Source organism: Gymnogyps californianus, chromosome 5 (assembly GCF_018139145.2).
Source record: "Gymnogyps californianus isolate 813 chromosome 5, ASM1813914v2, whole genome shotgun sequence".
NCBI classification, from domain to species: domain Eukaryota; kingdom Metazoa; phylum Chordata; class Aves; order Accipitriformes; family Cathartidae; genus Gymnogyps; species Gymnogyps californianus.
Genome location: NC_059475.1, coordinates 63,323,232 through 63,346,882, shown reverse-complemented (window position 1 = coordinate 63,346,882; position 23,651 = coordinate 63,323,232). Strand labels below are relative to the sequence as shown.

General features: G+C 44.5%; 1 protein-coding gene across 1 annotated transcript in view; it reads left to right on the top strand.

Annotated features, from left to right (window-relative positions):
• Positions 1–19,057: 19,057 nt before the first annotated feature.
• MTHFD1 (methylenetetrahydrofolate dehydrogenase, cyclohydrolase and formyltetrahydrofolate synthetase 1) overlaps positions 19,058–23,651 on the top strand; it is a 42,609-nt gene continuing 38,015 nt past the window's right edge. The window contains exon 1 of the mRNA XM_050898015.1: positions 19,058–19,163. Within this exon, the coding sequence (XP_050753972.1) occupies positions 19,123–19,163 (41 nt within the window). The 5' untranslated portion in view covers positions 19,058–19,122. The remainder of the gene's footprint in view (positions 19,164–23,651) is intronic.

The window sequence follows — 23,651 nt, the reverse complement described above, 5'->3', positions numbered from 1 at the left end:
TGGAGCGAAGGCTAATGAGTTCCAATCTCGGCATGTTTGCGGTGCTTGGTACAGTCTCCAGGTAACAAAGTACCAGTTCTTGTCATATCTATTTTATAACTGATGTAGTATGAATCTGCTAGCACTACTGCAATTATTTCAAAATTTTAATCTATTTTAGCACGTTACTGGATCCAAAATCCAATCAGTCACTCCCAGTTATTTCCTGGCTGCTTTTTTGGATAAAGTTGACCAGTGTCATACCATAACAGAGTGGCTTTCATCATTTGCTAAGTATCCTGAAGTCATTACTGTTTTTGTATATCAGGTCTGGCTGAGTCGCACCAGCCTTAGCCAGTCTGATAACAACTTTCAGGAAGCACTTGCCAGGGGAAAGGTGAGCAGCTGCAAATGATCCATGACCTTTTTGGCCCAAAAAGCAATATTGGCCTCTCAGCTTACAAAAGCTCTCAGTTTCAAAAACAAATCTGCTACTCTGTGGGATATCTTAAAATAAGCTGATCTAACAGAGGAGCCAACCAGCTAGCCAGAAAGAAAACCAGTGAAATTCTGACAAAAGCAATGATACACAAATTTCATCTGGGAGACTGGGGGTTTGAAATTGTCCATCTGATCTTAATGTAGCTACATACCTATCAAGAGCATGACTAGACTGCAGAAGAGCCAAAATCATAAGGTGAAATGAAGCATCTGACTGTCTAAGTAGGCAGGTGCCATACGTGTAACAGGAGTAAGCAATCATGGCTTAGCTTCAGAAACAAGACGTGTGTCACTGGAAATGCAGGACACCTAAAACAGGGAGGACACAAGCAACTTTACTCAAAGGTAAAATTCTTATTTGCCAGAAGAACTAACCAGGTTTTCATGCAGACACCATTATCTCGCTACCTGCTACCACAATACCTGTCTGATCACACAGTTCCACCTGACAAAATGTGGATTTTAAGACCCACAGGAAAATGTCAGAGACCTAGCTGTGATGAAGATAGTACTAACTAAACAAGAAACCATCACATCTTGTTGATTATAGGCTCTAGACTTGTCTTTCACAGATAGAACTCTTTGGTGATACCAAATATGGTGATACCCTTACACCAAGCAGCATCTTCCTAAACAACCTGGACAGTCAGAGGAGAGAAGTACTACTGGGCTAACTGGGGTACCATAATATAAAAGATAACAGAAATTGTGTACGTTTGCAGCCAAAATTCAAACTGGGCTGTTTATCAGATTTGGACAGAAAATGCAGCCAGAACAACAAAAGTTTTTTTTTTTCTCAAGCATGAGCCAGCCCATCATATATATGCCCAAACATATAGCAAGTGAGCAATCAACAAATGATCTGTCATACCAAGAGGTAAACCAGCTAATATCTTGCTCAGACTAACTTCTCCAGATGCTGGAGGAAGGGTGCAATTAAAATAAACTGCCTCCTGTAAAAGAACTAAGTTCTCCTCTTTCAAAAAGCATACAAGTTTGTTTCTCCTGAATTGTGCTTTTCAGGTTAAAAGCAAATGGGAAGTATTAAGCAAGTTATCTTTTGGGTGTAAATGAGGAAACAATTCCTGCCATTCACGCTGCAGCCACGGAAAGGCTGCAATGAAGGTTGTAGTGCTTTAAAAACCCTTGTTATGCCATGACAAAAATCCAGATGAGCCATGATTAATAATCACAGTTTTCATTATCATGACTAGAACTAAACTTACAGAAGTCCCAACCGATGATTTTTTCCCCCTACTTCACCATGTCTCTGAAGAATCTATAATCCACGATGCAGCACAACAATATTTATTTTCTATATCAGTATGAAGGCAGTATGTTTTCACCTGCAGGGCTGACTATTTATTCCATGCTGTACTGGTGGCTGTTCTACAGTGAATGCAGGACCCTGCCCCCATGGCTCTCCCTGAGGGAAGGGGAAGCTGCTGTCAGTGCACTGAGCCTTAATGGCCCTGACCAGACCCATCAGGGACTTCACTCCCTGCCCAAGCTATGTTACATGGAAATCTGTCTCCAGTCCTGCCTCAGGCCCTGCCTCCTGGATGGGCCTCGGAGCTGTGCCGCAGGTGGATGGACCCCGTGAATGTACATTGTAGCTTGTCTCCAGCCTATCTTTGTCCCCGTCTCCTGGATGGACTTTGGACCCATGTAGTAGCCCTGTCTATGTCCCTGTCTCCATTTGCTCCTGACTCTCTGTTTGGACCCTGGATCTGGTTCATCACTTGCCTGGTCTGGGACTGTTGATGGACCCTGTTACCACCATCCAGCTCTGCCTACCATGTTCAGACAGGACATGGCCACCCATCAGTGAGGGCACTGCCCAGGCTGCGGTCACGCTTGGCTCCTGGCTCGCCTTCCCTTAGGGAGCAACCGGCCCTTGCTGCTCCCTGACAATTACTTTACAACCCCCAAAAATTTAAGCTAGTCTTAACTCTCCTTCTGCCTTTATCCTGCCCATAAGGAAACAGAAAAGGATGAATAAAATTATAGTATTTTGTTTCCTTTTTTAATAATAATGGGGGCAACACATACAAGATCATCTTACAAGAGAGGATCTTGCCTTCAGATAAAGTATGTACCGTTTTTTAGACCAGGCACAAACCAAGGGGTCATAGGGAATGAACTAATTTGTAGCCAGTAGAACTGAGGCTGAAACCTAAAAGATTAAAAAGACGAAAAGAAAGCTTTTGTCTTCAGCCAGACAAGCAGGAGCTCAGTAGCACACAGGCATGTGCAATTATTTCACTAGCTGTATGATCTTTAGCTGCCTGCATAAAAAGAGCTCTTTTTTAACAAATGAGATAAATACACTTAGCTTTTGCAAAATAAAGCCATAAGACTAGCCTAACGCTACAAGCAGCCTTACACCATCTTTTCCTGCTCAGTGTCCATAAAAGACGTATGGCATGTTTCTCTTCTCTGTTACAAGAGCTCCCCTTCGTGGCATATGTGTGAATAACAGCTTTAGCTGCACATTTATTTGCAGTCTACGTTGGGTCCAGTCTTCCAGATTCTGGCACGCAAGAGCCATATGGTCACTAAACTCAGTGTACGGTGCAGCATATTTACTACATGCTGGAGTGAAAATGCAGTACCGAAATATTCAGATGGAAATGTGTGTAACCTATTCCAGTTTTACAGCTGTAGGAGGAGTTCTGAGGAGAAAACCAAAGGGAGGTCACTTAGCAAGAAAAACAACCCTACTATCTGTTCTCAGTCTACTGATCTCACACCAGGCACTGGGAAACTGCTTTGTCTTTTAACATTTTTGATTTTACCAGATTTATTCCAGGAATGGTTTTGGTACTAGGACAAATGGCAGAATACACAGATCCGCAAAGTTCTTGTTCAAGTTAATGAAAACTGTAAATATTCATAAAACAGGCTTGAGTGGTGGGTCTGTGCTTAATTCATAGGCTGTTGAATTCAGCCTAATATGTTTCCCATTTTTTGGAATGGTACAGAGGACTCTCCAACAAAGCCGCAGGATATCTAGACTCTTCCAAGAGAGACTTCTGACTACATTACCACTTGCAGGACATGGCACTGCCAAAAAATTTCTTGAAAAGCCAATGGTTTGCAGGGAAGAGACTGATATAGGAGAACTCACATTGCTTTTCTATAAATAACTGGCTCCTTTCAACTAGAACTGGGAGCATGGAAAGGCCTTGGGCAAAATGCTGCCTGGCCTAGCCAGCTCCACTCCTGAAGCTCAGGGGAGCATGTGCTGCGCTGGGAACACTGCCACTGTCTGAATGGGTTCAGCATGTGCTGTCACTGCTGCTTGTCATGAGAGGGTGGGGGAAAAGGTTCAGTTCATATCCATTGCTCCCTCAGAACTGGAAGCGACAGCACTGCTTTTTACCAAGAGAGTCCTTCAGGATTATTTAAATACAGACATTGGGGTTTTGTGGAAAAGCACTGAGAGAGGGAGCTTGTGACATTCATTACGTGCAGCTTAAAATGTCCTTTCTGCTCTGTGTAGATTTTCATCTTGTGCTCACCTCCACCATTACCGGATGCAGTATCTGCCATACCTGGTACAGAGTCAGGGCCACGTTCAGAAAGTCTAAAAACACATCTGAAGTGATTGCTTTTGGCTGGCCCCTTGGCTTTCAGAGGGCTCAGCCCATAGGGAACAGCATGCCTATGGACATAGCAGACAGATAACCCAATCTAGGCCTGACAGAGTAATATTAAAGGAGTTCACTGTGAAATTCATATTTCTACAGCACTGAGCAAAGAAGCACTGATTTCTACTCTTGCTGTGTGAGGAGCATTTACTTTGGACTTCTGCTGTAGCCAAAATGTTTCTCACTACTTAAGAAATGTTGACTAATTCTTCTTCAGAGCTAATTAACAACAAGAACAGAAATTCTATGTGTATCCAGAACACTTTGTAAAAGTTAAAAAAAATCCCGAGCAACTTATCTTCCTCCAATTCTTTATTTGCCTTGGCTGGCTGCTGCTGTTACTGTTTGTTTGCTTTTTTGCTACAGGGTCAAGCACCTACATTGTGATGTTTGTATCATTGTACCATGGATATTGCATCACCTGCGATAACAGAAGTCACTGACATCATAGTCATAGAACAAATGGCAAGATTCCCCCTGACTTCAGTGGGCTGGGATTTCACATAGTGTGTACCATTGCAATACCACAGCAGGAACAGCACTACACCAGGACCCTATGTGGGGTGCCATAGCACCGCGGCACCCGAAACCAAACGAGGGACTTTTTAGCCTGTTATCTTGGGCAGACCCAGTTTGAATGGGTCTGCCCAAGTATGGATTTCGGTATGGGTACTCTTCATATCACTCAACTCTCTATTTGTTAATCTTAACAATCATCTCCTTAACCCTGCCATAAAGAAATGTTTGAGATCTACTAATTCTGGGGCATGGGACATAATTTCGTGACTTCAGCACTATAATGAGTAGTGTTTTATGCCTGTATCTTCAGGAAAATCCCTCTTCCTCCCATCAGAAATAGCGCTCACTGCGCACTTAAGGTGCACAAAGTCTTCAGTAAATTCTAGATTAAAAAGTAATCAGGCTGGGTTGATTTTAGCCTCTTTCCTTGCTGATAGCAACCTTGCTGTAACAAAGCCCACAAAAGAAAACAAAAGAATGCTCTGGACTTCATAAAACACAGTGCTGAAAAAGTATGAAGTTTTAGAAGAAGCAACTGATAGAAAGTTATGTTGTCCTTTTTATGTACTAAAAAATGCTCATTCATCTCTGTAAGGCTGACTCAGAAAGGCTTTCCTTTGTTTAAGGACTTGCAAGCTTCAGGTGTCTTTTTGCCTTGATGACATTCAGGGCACCTACTGAATTTAAGTATTTAAGAATTTGAGAAGATTGCCTGTGGCTGAAAAAGCACAGAAGTTACTCTCAGTTGATAGGCAAAGCTCTTGGTTTATAAAACAAGTTATAGTTTCTTGACCAGTCCAAGCATAGATTCAAGTAGTGCCAAGAAGAAAAGCTCTCTAGGAATATTGTCCTGTGGTGGTATTACCAACTGTTCTGGTTTAGCTCACTGCTCCCTAAATATGAGGTGGGCCTCAGGACGGAGACGTGCAAGTGTTAAAGATGGATAGAGCACAGAGTGCACAGTCCAGCATAAGGTAGTGGTTCAAGGAGGCAATAGCTGAGACAAGGGGGAAAAAGCAACAATCATAAGGGAGAAGTGAGGGTGGCTGAACACTGGAATAGGTTGCCCAGGGAGGTTATGGACTCTGCATCCTTGCAGATCTTCAAAACCCAACTGGACACGGTCCTAGGCAAACTGATCTAGCTGACCCTGCTTGAGTAGAGCGGTTTGACCAGATGTTCTCAAGAGGTCCCTTCCAGCCTCAACTACTGGCACAACAGCAGAGAGAACAACTGGACCCAGAGGCCAGAGCTGAGAAGAAGGCATTATCAAAGCCTGCTAAAATAAGGTCAGGAACCACTGTTACAAAGAGATTATGACAGAAATGTCTCAGATGTTCTCAATCGATGCTTCTGGGAATAGACTGTTTCTGAAGGGACCACCAATGCAATCAAATTCCTAATGTGTAACAGCCAACTCTGCATAAGAAGTGCTAAGAACTCTGGAGTTCACCCTGTCTTCCTTAGAAAGTATCAGGGAGGCATGGACACTTGAACTATGCCCACATTTTCTAATTTCTTCACACATGAAGGCAGTCCCCTTCAGACTTTACCAATTGCATAGCTATAGGGAGTACTGTAGAAACAGGATACTGGTTCATGCTCCTATGTTTGTCCTTCCACCCTGGAGTATTCTGACTGATTAATGAAGGGGCATGCAGTAGGTAGCTGGAAGATCTGTTCCCATGAAAACCTGGAAAGTACTCCAGCTAACAAGGCTTTGAACACCTTAAATTTTAGATTAAAGAAAGCCGAACGCCAAAGGTCGCAGTTATTAGAGCAAATTGTCCTCACATCTTCCATTAACCCAGAGTACACTCATCACTGAGTCAACAGAAGAGCATGTCCTCCTCATTAGTGTCACCTTTTGCAAGAACTAGCATAATGCAACCCCAAAGCTGAGGAAAAATACCTTTTTTTCCCCTTGGTTCCATTTTAAAGTGTCACTGCAGAAAGTGCTTTTCCTAAATGTCTCCCACCTTGTATGAATTTTTTTCTTTCTTCCCCCATCACAACTTCCTTGCCTCCAAAGATGCAACAAAGATTGGACATCAAGAGTGGCCATTTGCCCCCAGCCTTTTTGTTCTTCCAATCCAAAAATGACTATAAAGAAATTTTAAATGTATTTGTTATGCCAGTTTTACACAATTACCTGGAGCTCAGGCTGTGAAGGGCTGAAATAAGCTAGACAGAAGTGCAAGCGATTATGTACATGGATAGGAAGGAGGGGCCCCCATCCTAATGCCTTGAACCCATGGGTCTAACACTGGCTCTTCCCATTGGGAACACTGATCCACCCATGAAGATGTGAGCAGTTAGAGACTGCATACGTATATTTGACTGCATTCCATTGCACACAGAAAGTTGGTGTCTCTTTGCAGGAAATCTTGCTGCCATGAGTACAATAACAGAGTCACACAAGGTACCTTTTCCCTGACTGGGTGTGCTATGTCTGCAGTGATTAGCACAAGAGCCCATGAGCTGGGCAGTTTGGTATGGACCTGTGTACTGCTGTTGACTCACCCCAAGTAAGTCAGCCTGTTCAGTTTTAAGCCCAAATTCATCTTGCAGTCAAGCTGCCTGCTTACGAGTCCAAGCTCAGAAGCACATGTTTATGTCATGGTGAGATTTGGGACAGTTAGAAGGAAAGCCTGAGTTTGTCCAGATGCTCAGCACAGGCTCTGCCACATCTACCCTGCAGTGTGGTTTGGCAGGACACCAGCCACCCACCAGATTCCTCCATCCCCTACTTCCCAGGGCCTTCAAGGGATGTTGTATGGCCAATGGCAAGCAGACAAATTGGCCAGGCTTCTTCATAGAAGCCCTCTGTTACAACATGATATAAATCTTCCGAATATAAGCCTGCATAATCTGTAAGACGGGTACTGGTGGGAAACAGCCAGGACAAAAGCCAACTTTTGTCCATATCCCAACTGCTTTTCCTGCTCACTGAGCAGTGCTGGGGCAATTGAAAATGGTAAATCACAGAGACTAAAGGAAAGTGTGAATGTATGTTAATGTTTGTAAACAATTTTAGCTAATAACATGGATGTTCTTCCCCTTGTAACAATCCCTCTTAAATAAGATATAATGAACATTACACTAAGAGCTACCAGCATCAGTTGTTACAGTTAAAAGGTAATTGTGAAATGCTTCACACAGAGTGCAGTAAGGTGGGGAAGGAGTTGTAGCTGCTGAGATGATACAAGCTGAGCGCAATGCAGATGTACATGCAGCTCCCCGTGCCCAGACTCATGCCTGCAACCACACAGACCTGTGACCTCTCAGGATTCACACCCCTGTTCCTCCTTCACACCCCCTTCCTTCACACACTACAGCTTCCCCACATGCAGCAAGAGAATCTACATTTCCTACCACATGGCGGTTTTCATTTCAGCAGCCACACCAAAAGCTCTCCCCCTGAGAGGCTGCCCTCAGAGCCCGCCGGTCCTCCCTTCCTCTCAGTGGCAGCCATGACACCTGCCTGTCCACCTTGCCAGACCCCGCTGTTTCACCTTCAGAAACCGTGTATCTTACTTCACTTCAGTTTTCCTGTAAGGTCTATCTGTGGAGAGATGTTGGTGTTAAACTAAGGAAAGATTTGGTTTGTACAACTGGATCATGAGCACCTGTGTCAGGGTATTCTCTTTCAGGCAAAGACGAGCCCACTTTTACAAAATGGCACCTGGAAGTGAAGGGGAAAGCTTCAGCAAGGTGGCCCTTGGCATCTAGCTTACATCAACTCAAAAGGACACAACAAGTGTGGAACTTGAAAACACCCAAAATATATCCTTTCCCATGTTACTAGCACCTTAGATTATTGACAGATTGGTCAATTCAATTCCAGCATAGAGTCATTTTTGGTTTGAATTTATGGTTCTTTAGCTGTGGCTGTGGGAGACACCAACGCCACAGGAGAGGAGAGGCTGCTCCCAGGTGCGCAGAGACAGCTTTCTGCTACTCCCAGTAATCCAGCTCTGACATACAGCAGTAGCACAGTTGCATATGCTGAATTTAAAAGGCTTAGCTCTTATTGGTGCAAATAAAAAGTTCTCTATATAAAATCACTTGAAATATTTATGTTAATAATGCCATTGACAGCATCCTTTTTCAACAAAATCTAAGGCCTCCGCCTGGATGACGATGGTGGTTTCTCTTTATAGGATAACCAATTATTATTTTTTATCCTTTTCACTCTTAAAAATGCCATTAATGTTCCTAATGTCAGTGATGATGAATAACAATATGTCACACCTGAAGAGAAATCCACTGGTAAAGGGATGTACACATGCCTGACACACAAATTTCCTGAGCCAACAGGCATAGAAATAACCTCACTGATTTCAACAGCACTTGGATCCAGCCAAGCAAGAATTGCTCGAGAGGGATTTTGGCCAAAAACATATTAAAAAGTGCGTTCCCAAACCAGAAAAGTATTCCTACACAAACAACAAAAACACAACCACCCCTGTCCCATTTGACACATTCTGGGATACTCCTCTTCTTCCTGCAGAGGTGTGTACCTCCACGGAAAGCAGGAGATGGAACAGTACTGCAGCCACACCTGGGAAGGTGAAATGGGGACACAAACCACCCCACGGCAGGGCCACAGGCAACAGATGGGTGGAGCAGCAAAGACTTCTTTCTTTCCCTCCATCCTCAAGGCCTGATCCTTTGAATTCAAAGCCATTTCTGGGTGCTCAGCATCACTGTGGATGCAGGCTGTGTGCAGCTCTCTGGTATGTCAATTTTTTCCAAGGCTGAGCTAAAGAAAAATAAATTTTCTTCAGAGTCCTAAGTCTCAGCATGCTTTGTGCATCCCTGCTGTACAGAAACACTACCTAGCAAGCACATTTCAAATTAAACTGCCATAAATTTGCCATGAATCTGACTATTTCAATGAGGAAATGTCCTCTCATAAGAAAGTGTTAATAAGCAAATTTGGGAACAGGCTTATATTTATATGTCATCAAGCACTTCATTTTACATCTGCTTTAAAAGGCACAGTGTCACCTGAAAGTATACCAAGAACAGACACTTACTGATTTTCCATAAACTATTTCCTTCATACTCAGGGTTCTTCTAGTTCCAGGAGCAAGTCTGTGCATATACATGCTGTCATTGATACATATATGTGTGGTACATGGAGTTCAGACTCTTTTCATCACCAACACCAGGCAACAGATCGAAAGCATAAAGTGAGGTGAGGAACCCAAGCAAACCATTGTTCCTCCTCTCTGCCTGTATGTGAGCTGGTGATATCTGAACCTCTCTTCTCCCTGGAATAGGTGAAGACAGTTGAATACTGATCAATATAAATGCTACAGAACTGTTACACTCTTCTCTTTGAAAAAGAAATTCGCTTATTTATTTGCCTATGTGTCACTCTATTTCCCAATCAGTGAATGCAAGACAACTCTTCAGGCTTTAGAAATCACCCCTCATGTGAAGCCGTAATGCTTCTCTGTCATGAGCACTCATGCTTGCGGCGCCTGAGTGAAGGGCACCTTCCTGAGGAAGGACACCATGTGTGCTGTCTCAAAATCAGACTTTTTTGAAGAAAAAATCCAAATTGCCATGGAGTCCTGTGTGAAAATGTTCCTGCTTAAAATGTCAAGGCACCCCTCTTCAGATCCCAGGACAGCCAAGAAAGCAGCTTCTTAGCATTCCTCTGAAAGCCACACGGGCTGCCTATAGCACATAACCTCCATCATCCTGTAACTGGTGAAAATGATAGAAAGTAAGAGGGACTGGGAATAAAAGACTGTCCATAAAGGGGAAAAATTATTTGCCCCATTCACCAGATCCTTTCACAAAGCTCCAGCAATGCTCCTGAATCCTCAAAGGAAAAGGGAAGGAAGACTCAGGCCCAAAATGTGTTCCTATGGCAGCAGCTCAGACCACACTGCTTATCTTGTCCTATACTGACATCTCACCACATATGTCCGCAGGGTCAATGCCTACACTAGTGTCAATGTTACACTGCAGGAAAGGCCTTAGAGCCAAATCTGTTGTCTGTCGTGTTGACTTGTTGCTACAGTGTCTTCTTTGCTGATCCTCTATGACTAGTACAGGGACTCAGACTCCTTCAGAATCTGCCTGCTGGTCCTACACTGCTATGGTGGGCACAGGAGACACCAATAACATCACAGCATGGCACAGCTGCTCTTGGAAGGATTATTCATTTTCTTCTCCAGGCTTCTAGGCCGTAAAGAGGAATCAGAGGCCAAGCAGACTTCCCCCTACTGAGCTCACCATATTCCTGTTCCCACACCAAGTCTACAGGCTCTGAATCTTCCTGTGGCCCAGGCAAGCGTCAGTCAGCGTCTCTTCCCTAGGCCCAGTTTCCAAGCACAGGCTCATCATGGTTTGCTCTGCAAAGCAGTGGTGCTCCAGAGCAAAAGCACTCCACGTGCAAGCACAGCAACTGCACCAGGGTGCGCAGGCTAGAGATGTGAAAATGCTTAGCTTCAAAACGATTGCTGGAGGGGACCAGAAGGGCCCTTAATGTGCTTTTTGCCAACTACAGCTGACACAGGCCATAGGACAAAACATTACACTGCCCTGCTGGATTATTTAAAGCTCTCGGAAATAGCAGCAAAGGACGGACCATCTCATGGCACAGACTTTGTAATGAGATCTCAAGCTGGTTTAATAATCGGAAAGCTCAGAGAGAGTTCGCAGTAGTAGACATGAGCAAGCCTTGCTGTTCTTTTGAGAAATCTTTCTCCCAGAGATGGGCAGGACAGACACTAGAGCTCTGCAGACTTGCGAGGTTCATTTACTGCTTTTCTTCTCAGATGCAGCTAAGCATGCGGGAACGGACACACTTCACAGCTTCAGGGCAAACAGTAGCAATGTGTCTCTGAATATGGTGCCTCCGCCAGGCTCTGCCTCATTTATAAATGGAGCGGTTCTTGTTTTAAATACCAGACAAATCACACAGCTCTTAGGCAAAAGGGCAAAAATGTGATCGCTCCGACTCGAAGCTGATGAACTTTTGGGATACAAAGGTTTGTAATATAAGGCATATAAAGTGGGAAATACATGCACATGTATATAGGCACATATATAAATGATTGTGGAACAAGCTTACAGTGAGCTCGCTTATGTTCATGCTGTTCAGAGTGAAAAAGAATGAGATAATTGAATAGTCCGTGCGTCACCACTTTTAACTCCTTTCAAGCTGTGCTCACAAGAAGCTGAAACTCAGCTCCAAATACTTAGATTAGGAGACCTTCAAGGAAAGAAAAATCTTTTTGTTTCATATATGTGTGGGCATGTGCTTGTATGAACAGCACATCGCACAAAGGTCTGCTTTTCCACAGCAGTTAATTTAGGCCTCTTCCTCCTTCAATTTACTGTTCCTTTCTAATTACAAACAGCAGTCATCAAACATGGGCAATGGGGGATAAACATGGATTTTTATTTTTAATGCTAAGAAATTCAAGTCTAATTATGAACAACCCCAATAGGGAGATAATGAAGCACAGTGGGCAAATACATCTGTATTTCAGAGACAGAAAAAAATATGCACATATGAAATAAGGGAAAAAATCATTCACTACAGCATGTGAAGTTACCTTATCAATACTGTTTCCACTAAAACTAACCAGCAGGCTCACAGGGCCAAGAGGTGTTATGCAAAAGGGGAAGCACACAAAGGTCCTGTATGTTGAGAAAAATTGAGACATTGTACATATTATGTATCACAAGGAAATGATCTGTGTCTCTCATGAACCTCTGAAAACAGGAGGCATGGGGCTTCAAACCATTCTGTTTGTACCTAACTTTACCCTATTTCTCCTCTACTTCCATTATCCTGTTTGTCTTAGAAATTCTTTCAGCTGTAAATGGTTGGAGACCAAGAATATCACCTGTTTGCCCTGTTCCTATAGTCTTCTTTACACATCGGCAGCTGGCCACCAATACAGCCATGACCCTGAGCTGGGACAACCTTTTGTCTGATCTGGTATAGACAGTCCTATGATCTAGAGGCAGCTACATAGAAAGAAGGACACGTATTGGAATCAGGAATGCTATAAGTAAAAGCACATTGAGGGTACAACTTCTTAAGCCTGCTTCATATTATGAAGTGTGTGCATACATCATCAAACACCGCTCAGTGTTTCAAATTGGATAGTAAGACATGCATAAAGACTGTATCACCCAAGTCTGAAGTGCAAAACTCCATTTACCTGTTTTTACCTCCAAATACCCCACTTGCTGGAATTACGGTCTGTGGGAAAGCTGGTTTCGTGCCAGCCTTGGACTTCCCCTACCATAGACATCACAGGATCTGTTCATTCTCCTGTCTCTGCAGGACACTGCAAAAGCAGGATTTGCTTGGTTGAGAGAGCACCCTGTAAGGGTTCTTGCAGAGATGGCATAGAACCAGCTATGCAGTCTTGCTCTGCCAGGGATGTCCTTGCTTGGGCTGTCCTTATCTGAGAGGCTGTGTGGATTAAACTGCAATGGAAAGATTGTCTGCCGGACATCCTCCTACCTGCAGCCCTGAAACTCACCTTTCTCCCTGCCTACGTCTGCCTGTGTCAGTGCGTGCAACTCCCTACACAGTTAGAAAGGTGCAATTGGTATACCGAGTATTTCTGTAGAAAATATTGGAACCATATTTTTCATAGTCTTCTAGTGAAATTTAGCAGTTGGAAAAAAAGGGGGAAAGTCCTGTGCAGCCACAAGCCATTAAGTAATAATTAGCCAAAGAGAATAAGGAGGAGTTGGAAATTACAAGCTAGTTAATCACAGCTCCATTGCTTCTGTTTATATTTTGCTTTAGGCAATCAACTAATCCTTCTTTCTCAGTTACCTTATCTGCAAAATGTGGTAATACATTACTCACAAGCAGGCTGGGATAGTGAATTAGGCTGTTTATTTCAGGGAGTGCCACAACATGCTGTAGAAGCATTGGGAACGGTTATTATGTGAGAGAGAGGACTACTTAGAAAATGGTTTCTTTGCTCTGAATTATCTCTTAACATCAAAGAGTCAGGCCAACCTAGGGCCCATATTTATCAAGCGCTCTGGCACTCTTCTCAGTGGAATCAAGTGTGACACAAAATTCTTCGAATTGTTAACAAGACATCTTTCTTCTACAGGATCCCTAAGAGGTCAATGAGAAGTGTTGGAAGATTTCTGTGCAAAGGTAAGGTGACGTATCTAAAGGAAGTTAGCTAGAAGAGCAACAAGGAAAGCAGCCAATGGAAAATGCACTCAAGTATGTACAAATTTGTGTCACTGGCATAGTAACGCAAGTGGAAGTTCAGAGATAGTCTGAGCCAGTTGTTGCTGTCTTTAGAGTGACAGATACACTATGGTCAATACAAAACCCCTGCATGGTAGGTAAGTGAATGGCAAGCTTCAGACAGGGGTCACAAAAGCACTTCAGAGGCCTGTTTGTTACTGCCACTCTGTTGGACACAACGAGCTTTACCCCCCTGCCAGAAAGGCCTACAATGAAATTACCCTTCCTTGCTTTATAGAAAATCAGTTCATTGTAGTTAAAACTGCTCTTGGAAGTGATTCGACTAATCTGTCTGCCTTTGCACTGAAGTGGATGAGGAGCACTCCAAGTGCCTGTTCTGCTAGTTCAGGCATCGGACCAGGAACCCTGAGAAGAAGGCTAGAGAGCACAAACAATCTTAACCCAGGACAGCTACTTTTGCAGTGACTGTCCAACAGCTGGCTGCATCACCAACTTGTTATTTCCGTGATATGTCTAAAATGGATGGGGCACATGAGATAGCTAAACAGACAAGGGGATAACTACACTCAGGAAACACTTTAGGATGGAACAAATGTTAGCTCACGCTATCTACTATTACATTAACACAGCTTAGCTATAAGGGCTATTTCAAAGCATGTACATTGAGGTCAATCTCAAGCCTTACGTCAAAGTTCAGTCATCTTCTGATCAAAGGGAGAGTTGACCAATAGCATGTATTTAAATGTGTCACTGTTATCCCATTACAAAGTTGTGTTCTCCATCACGGTAGATAAGGTACATTCTAGAGTAACATCGTTCATTTAACCCGTCCTGCTTTGTTCAGTGCGGCATCTCTAAGCAGGAAACGTTCCTCATAAGTGTTTGAAGGATCAAAGTCTAATACTGTTTTTCTGGTGTGCTCCTGCCAACAGGCTTTCTCAAAATCTCTTTTCTGACCAAGGTTTATGAAGCTAATCTAACTTTTCTGTTCCTTCTCCTTTACTGGAGACAATGTCCTATCCTAACTGCCCCACTTAATGGGTGAAGCAAAGCCTAATGTCCTTCCTTAGTTTGATGATTCGGGGTCAGTTTCTCATAACAAATCACAGCTTCTGGGTCCCTGTGCCATCAGAGGCATAGCTGTTAGCTCATCAGTAACATTCAAAATCTTTCTGGCATGCATTTTGCAGCCTTCATGGCTTTTTTTAAAGAGCAACCTCCATGACTTTTGACATGTTGGGTAAGAGGGGGTGGATGCAAAGGTAAACAATTAAACTGTGGGAGTTGCCAAATCAAACCCAGGGACGCCTGGCAGGGAGGCTGAGTGAGGCAGAACAACTGTTCTGGCGCAACACTCAGAGCAGAGAGGTCTCTTACTCTGAGGCTTCAGCCTATCCCGAAGTAACTGTTTTTACCCTTCTTCATCCTAACAGCCATTAGAAAATAAGTCTGCTTTGGTACAAAACAGAGTATGCTCAGAGCTGTCTGTTCTTATCATGGCATTAGGTTTTTTCCTCATTCTTTTGCATTAATATGGGCAAAAGAATTGTACTGAAAGCATAAAACATTGATCGTTGCTGTCAACTTTGTAAACATTTTCACAATGTTTGTCTCCTTTGCTACTGTGTTTCTCTGAGATTTCCTATACGTGAACAGAAGCTTTAACTTTTTTACTGCATTTTGGGGCTGGATTTGGCTCTGATATGAACTGAGCAGAAGGGTCTGTTCAGCCGTTTCTCATCATATAATCCCTCTTCTGTTCCTTTCCCACCCCATTTCCAGTATTTTGACCTCAGGGTGACAATTAAGAATAAATGTTAAAGAACATGTTCTTACACAAAGGCATGACACACACAACTTCTGAATAACAATCTCAGCTTTAGTACTTGACTGCCACACGAGACAAGTTAGAAATACAAAAGAACTTCCTGCTATGATAAAAGGAGGTTAGCTAGTCTGATTTTCTGGCATAAGCATTTAAAATTCATGAGTCTGTCCCTTCCCAAAAATGAGAATCTGGCTCAAAAACAATGAAATAACAGAAGTTGTTTGGAATTATTTTTATTTCCTTTCCTATTTTTTAGACTCTACAATAAATTCAGGTCATTTTCAAAGTTTTATCTGTCATCATGAGACAACTTTTTTTCAGGAGCTGGGGCATTATGAAAAGCAGCAAGTGACGTTAATGCTCACACACACATGCAAATCATGCAAGTTAGCAACTCTGGGTAGGGATCCACAGCTCCTGATGGCACTAGCTTCTTCTGCTTACTCTGCAAATAAGGTCATCTGAATATTTTTAAAGAAGGTGGCTTTCTTCTTTTTCTTTTCCTGCCTGTTATTTTTACACTATCATCCCGAGTGTCAAGTCTTTTTTGGTAAAAGCTGTTTCTGAGAGTTTATCCTGTCCTCAACTGAAGGAGTCCGTCTTTTGCATTTTTTTAAAAACACAGTTTGTTTTTTTCCCCCCCAAGAGTTCATTCAGGCCTCAAATAAAGGCAACAGAAGAAACAAACAAGGCACAGAATTTTAATCAGCCTAGAAAAATCCCTTCTCTCAATTAATTGAATAATCTCAGTTTTGATTGTATAATACTGCAACTGCCTGTTGGAACGTTCCAGGAAACACAAGGAATACATAATGAAAGAAGAGAAAAAGAACTTCTTTCTAGCTTTTTTTATTTAGCATATAAAAGCCCCCAAATGAGAAGTTTTCTCTCTTTTCAAGAGTCACTTTTAAAGAGAAATTTCTGACCTTTAATCCTACAACATATTGTTAACTTAAGGTGGTTTAACCACTTGAGGTAAGAAGCTCTCCTCTGAAAAGGAGAGCAGAAAAGACATCACTTGTTAGGCTATGAAAGGAAACACAAAGAAAAGCATTATCCTCAGAGAAGTTTTGAACTATGTATTGTCTATACTGACCTCCTAGAAAACCTGTCCTTGTTTCAGCTGGGATAGAGTTAATTTTCTTCCTAGTAGCTGGTATAGTGCTGTGTTTTGGATTTAGTATGAGAATGATGTTGATAACACACTGATGTTTTTAGTTGTTGCTAAGTAGTGTTTATACTAAGTCAAGGATTTTTCAGCTTCTCATGCCCAGCCAGCGAGAAGGCTGGAGGGGCACAAGAAGCTGGGAGGGGACACAGCCAGGACAGCTGACCCAAAGTGGCCAAAGGGATATTCCATACCATATGACATCATGCCCAGTATATAAACTGGGGGAAGTTGGCCAGGAGGGGTGGATCGCTGCTCAGGAACTAGCCGGGCATTGGTCAGCGAGTGGTGAGCAATTGCATTGTGCATCACCTGTTTTGTATATTCTAATTCTTTTAGTATTATTATGGTCATTTTACTATTATTATCATTATCTTCCTTCCTTTCTGTCCTATTAAACTGTCTTTATTTCAACGCATGAGGTTTTTTGGGTTTTGTCCAGGTTTTTTTCTATTCTCTCCCCCATCCCACTGGGGGGGGGGGGGAGCGAGTGAGCAGCTGCGTGGTGCTTAGCTGCCGGCTGGGGTTAAACCACGACAACACCAGAGAAGCAATCCCAAGGGTTCTGAGCTTCTGAAACAGAAGGGCCCATATATTTCCATCCTCATAGTTTTGTGCCCTAGGCAGAAGCTGCAAGGCCTACACTTCTCCCTTCTCAAAATCTGACAGTTCCCAAAATCCCTTTGTGAACTGACTACATTATGGAGTATCAGGATTGAATGCTTTCTTAGCAAACTCTTTGGAACAGGCACTTTCTTTTTCCAAACCTCTGCATTCTATGTAAAGCAAAAATCTACGTGCAAGCACTTCACACAGGCCTTTTAAGTCTCAAATTCTCAGCGGGAACACTGCTGTTGCAGCATCCAACCCCTATTCTCCATAGCTTGTTAATGTGCAGTGGTGTTACCCTGCTTCTTTGCTGTACTGCCACCACACGTGGCAGACGTGGCTAGGTCCCAAAACAGTAAGAGTACTGCTTTACTGCAGGCACAGGAACATGCTACTACTCCCCAACAGCAGTCTAACGCTGTGGGTCCACCCCGTCATCGATCCCAATTTGCCAGTTCCCTGTCCCTGACATTTTTATCATTGGTTTATTGAATTGTGGACCTGTTCTCTAACCATGTGCTAGGTATTAGCAGGAAAAACTGACGAGCTCCTTAACTTCGCTGGGTCATGGTGTTATCTTGCCTGAGCAAGTCTGCCTCGGCAACATTTAACTCCTTTCCCCATCTCCAATGCTGGCTGGACCCTAATCGCTTATTTGCCGTATGTGTGAGAAAACCACTGAAAGCTGACTCTCTAAGCATGGTCCCAAAATGTCTGCGCTGGCCTGCAGAGTAAGGAAAAGCCTTGGTTATGTAAGTAACAGTACACATGAAGGACTGCATGCATCTAAGCAGCTGCCTGGCAGGAATCTACACCTTCATCAGTCCTAACTGGATTGCCTACTTCAAGTACATCCCTTGGAAGCAACAGTTATGAACCCGTTTCTCACTCTTGACAACTCCTATGATCTTTAGGCCACGATCCCACCCTCTTCTTCATTACCCTCTTTCAACACTGGCTAGCCAGCCATTTGGTGACTGTATATTGGACAAATGGGTTGAAATCCTGAAGAATAAAAATTACTCTTAGCATAACCTCTGAGGAGTACCACAGTACTACCCCAGGACATGAAATAGAGATTATTCTTATACTGATTTGCAATTTTCTTAAAGACACGGCTAGTAATTCACTGCACAGAGCCCACCACCAGGAGCGTAGGCAGCCTCCCGCCGCCGCACACTCCTCAGCCCCCAGCTCTGGAGACAGCTTTCGCCCTCCTCTCCCAGCGCCTGCAGCCGACCCTGCCGCCCAGGGCCCGTTCTCCGCAGAGCAAGGCGCCAGGAAAGGCCGGCGCCAGCCGCGGCGCCTCTCCGCTCCTTCGGCGGCCATTTCGCCGCGCCGCTCAGCCCCGCTCCCCTCAGCGCCGGGCGGGCTTCAGGCGCCTCACGGCGGTGGGAGGGGCTCGGGAGGAAATAACGGCACCGCCACCACCGCGGGGGCAGCCCACGGCCGCCCCTCAGCGCCCCTCTCCTCCCGCCTCCGGGGCGGGGCGGGGCGGGGGCAGCGCTTGCGCGGTGGGGCCGGCGGCCGCCGAAAGTCTGGGGCCACGTGGGGCGCGGAGTAGGGTGGCGGTGGGCGCAGCCCGTCCCGCAGACGCTCCGGGAGCTGCGCCGCGCTCGGCCGCTGCCTCCCCGCCCTCGCCATGGCCCCCGCCGAGATCCTCAGCGGCAAGATGGTCTCCGCGTACGTACCCCGGGGTGGGCCGCCTGCCTGCCTGCCTGCCCGCCCGCCCTTCCCGCCATGCGCCCGGCGCTGCACAGGGCGGGCGTTTCGTCGGGCGGGGAAAGTCTGTGGGGAGCCGCGGGGGTTTTTGCCCCCCCGGGGTAGCCGGGATCGCGAAGGAAACCGGTGCGGCTGGCGGGCTGGGGGCTGCCCCGGGGGACCCAGCCCTGCTGGCCGGGGGAATGGGGCTGTGGTGGCCTTTGCTTTGGCTCTGCCGAGACGAAGCAGGTTTGAAGACACCCTGAAGCTTTTTCACTACGTTGCATTCAAAGCTCACTTTTTTCCTGGCTGGAAGTGGTGGGAGTTATTAAATGAAGGTGGTATTAAAGATCTTCAGAAGAACCTAAAGTGCTGTCACAGCTGCATTGCCCCCCAGAAACCCAGCGGTGTGTCTGCTTGGTTCTCGGAGGCAGCATGCAGCATCAGCCCTGCAGAGCGGCTTGTGATCGCTCAGCATCTTTGTGCTAAGCGCCCAGGCAGGTGTGAAATGGCTAGCTGACTTACAGTTTTTGTGTATTTATACGGTGCTCTTGGAATGCTTCAAGAGCAGGAGTTGAGAGCCTGTGCTTTAGGTATGGTCTCTGTGTTCATACTATACAGGCATTGGTCACTCCTTTTTAAAGCAAAATAAATTAGTCCATGTATTGAATAACGTCAAGATGAGTGTTCGCAGGTGTCCAGCTATTTGAAAGATTTGTCAGACCCTAAAGGAAAAGACTTCCTTCTGCTTTTCAGCTTTTACTCAGCTGGCAAGCCCTGAGTATAGGTGACCCTGCATTGTGTCTTTCAGTTTGCTTATTTTTACTACTGCTACTATACATACACATCTGGTAAGAAAGCTAAACAAGTTTCACTAACCCTAGGAAAATGCAGTGTTTAGCAAAGGGTAACACTTTGTTGTGATACTCTGTGGAAATGGGGTTTGGTTAGGGAGTTTTGCTGGGTACCTCCTCTCTATAACCAGGGAATTTGGACAGAAAGTGTAAATTTGAAATGGTCTAAAGTAATCTCTGAAAAGTTGTTAAACCCTATGTTAGGTATTGCGTACAACGCATCTACATCCAACTGACAGTGGAGCATTTCTGAAAAGTAGGCCTAATGTGTCTTGTCTCAATATCCACGATGAAAGGCTGCTTGCATATTTTTACCCGGTAATTTTTGGGCCAGTACCGCTTGGGTATTGCAGTCTCTCAGTCTTGTATGCTTCATTACACCTTACGCTTTTGGCAGTCTTGAAGCCAGTGCACTCTGTGTGCCATGTATGTGGTGCTGGTGGTACTTAGTCATCTGCCTACTGCAGGTTTCCTTTTTCTGGCATAGAAAGTGCCCCTAAGGTATAGTAGATCCTTTCAAGGTATACATTTATTGCAATTTTAGAGTGACTAGGAATCTGGAAAGATGCTAACTTGAGTACAGTGAATGTGTTTTGGAGGAATTCTGAGCATTCACCTTGAAACTTCTAGCTTCCTTCACAGTGCATATTGTGTTACTTTCTTTTAATTTATAGATACAGTGGTGGCATTTTTTAATTTGTTTTCTGTGTTACATCAGCAGTTGTTTTCAGAAGTGAGGACCTTTGTGATGTTGTGCAAACACCTGGGAAGAGGCATAAGCTTTTAATAGACACATACAGGAGAAAGAATTGCTTAGTTTCCAGCACATCTCTAAGGTGTTTGGCTGAAGCCTGTCTTCCAAAGGCATCAAATCTTGACCTGAAGACAACACGAAATGGAAAAATAATTGCAGCTGTACAGCTGTCCTCCTTCAGTTCGTTTATTTCTGCTGTATTTATGTCCGGTATAGCAAAACCATCATGTGCTCTACAGGAATGGGCCTTATGTAGTTCTGCTTTTGCCTAGTGGAGTACTTGAAGGGGGTATGAGGAAATGGGCTATCTGCCCTGCAGATACCTGTCCCTTTCTTCCAGACCCTCTAGAGAAGTGCTGGTCCAGAGGATTCTCCTTGTCCAGAGTCCACCCCCAGGCCAAGAGTCTGGCAGTAGAAGCAGCGATAGGCATGTGGTTTTTCTAGGAATTTTCAACTGAATTGCCTGTTGTAGAAAGGGAGTGTTTCTGACTTGACTTAACTGCAAAGTCTTTTCAGTTACTATCTTTTAGGGGGTGTTTTTTGTTACTTTATCCTTTAAATGAGAAAAGTGTTTGTTTGTATGTCAAATATTAACAGATGAGGTGAATCAATCGAGTAGTGTTACAGCTACATAATTCTGAGTTTCTGTGTGTGTTTTAAATCAAAACTCATAAGTATTGTGAACTTTCTTCTCCTGCCACCAAGCACCCCTTCCACAAAGGGAGGTGAAAAAAATACCTAATTCAGTCATGTCAGTTATTTAAACAAAAATCAGGTAGATGGTGGCATTCTTATTTTTGTGAAACATGTAAAGAGAATAAATACAGAGAGAGAGAGAGAGAGAGAGATATTCCTTGTCTCTATAAATAAGGAAAACTTGATGAGGAGATAAAGCTAGCTCGCACCTAGAAAGTGAACTCCCTGGTCCAGTACCACTCAGTGCCACCAAGCAGCCCCAAATATGAGCAAGAAACCCTTGTGTTAGGTGCTGTACAGACACAGAATTAAAAAAATGGGACCCTGCTCCAAAGAGGTTACAGGCTAGGAGAAAACATTGTCCGGTGGACAGCAGGGCCACAGCTTTGTCATCTGTGCACACCAACACCAGGTTACATGGAAAGGGGGAGTCCTAAGGGAAAGAACGTGTAGGGGACTGCCACGTCCCCTTTGTGGAAAGAAGCAAATCTTGATATCACTCTTTGTGAAGACAGAGCATTGTAGATATGGCCTAGAGTATTGTCTGTAGTGCTTGCAGCCCCGCAAAGGTGGATTGAGTCCGAATCTATTTCTCTTACGTTTTCTTCTGATTAAATCACCTGATAATTGGGTGTTGTATGTGGTATCTGTTTTGGGATGCAGACCTGATTGGTGTGATTGATGTTGCAGCATGGGAAGCTGGTCATGACAGTTCATGGTATCATAACACATGTTTGGAGCGAACTCTTCTATGTAAGTTTAAAAGATTCAGCTTTGTGTGAAACTTAAACTCTGTTGTTTTGTTGGCAGCTGGCCACATTTGAGAAGTTCCTCAAATGCTGCCTATCCCATCCCCTATGGATGATTGCTTCTTCAGCTCAGCTGTTTTGTGGCCCTCATTGGACTAGCGTTCTGGACGTGACGAAAAAGCCTATAAAAAAGCAAAAGCATCTTCATGTATTTATCTGGCCTGAAGAGTGCTTGGACAAGTATTTGAGCTGACACAACCAAAAGAGTGGTTAAAAACTGTGGGAGTGTGGAAGCGGTAGAAAGAAGCAGGTAGTTCCCCTATGAGATAATGACAGTGTGCCAGGATTGTGCAGTGGTATGGCAGGAGACTTGTGAACAGATTCCAGCTTTGTTCTCTAAACAGTGTCTTCCCTCAACTGGAGCCACCAGTTGAATTACCAGCAGCGTTCAGATAGACTTTCCCAAGGCAGTTCCCATTCCAGTGCCGCTCCGCTGGGACAGCCAACCTGTGACTCCCCCCAGGAGAGACTCCTTTCTGTCTCTTCTTTGGGGTGCCAGTAGGATGTTCTGTGGCACGCTTGCTTGCAGCCTCTTCACAGTATTTGAAGATAAAGCAGTTGTCCTGCTAGCAAGGACCTGGTGCCCTGGAGGTTTGCAGTGTGGAGAGACAAGCTTCCCCTTCTCCAGTTTCATTTCTTTTCTTCTCCTGAGGGCAACAGAAAGTGAGCAGTGGCAGTGCTGCAGGCTCTAAGGAGGAATGGCTACAGGGACAACAGCCCTGACCAAGATAGTGGAGGAGCTGGGGAGGACCGTGAGCCTTATGCAGCCATTTCTGGAGGGCTGCAGCAGGAGCATTTCTGATGCATGTTTCTGAAACTTTTGGGAAATCTGTGATCCAGGCAGTGAGGCCAAACCCTCCTCTTTGGGGGCAGGCCTCTTCTAGAGCATCACTGTCTCTGAAGGAGGTGTTTGGCAGTATTCACATAGACCGAGGGCCCTAATACCCAGAGAAGGGACAGAAACACAGCCTGGGATCATCTTCAGTATGGTGATATGTATGCTCACACCACAGCCACCTGAGCCATTGCGTGTGCATGATCCCGTAGGTGTAGTGGTGGGGTCTGCCTGAGGAGGCACTAGCATGGGAGCTGTGCGTCTCCATTTACAGCAGAGCTGGAGGAGTGTGGTTTGTCCTTTGCTGTTCTGGGAAATTCACTTAATAGTTGCAGTCTAGAGAAAGAAAGGCTAACAGTTTTTTTTAATCTTTGGAGCTGGCTTTTGCACTGTGTGCTTAGAGCCATGTGCTGTCCTTAACCTGTGTGGACTCTGAACCCTTGTTTGCAGTGTGAGTTTGTTTGTGGAAGAGTGTGTGGGCACAGGAGGGGTCTTAGCGTCAGAGGGAAGGCTTTTGGAGGA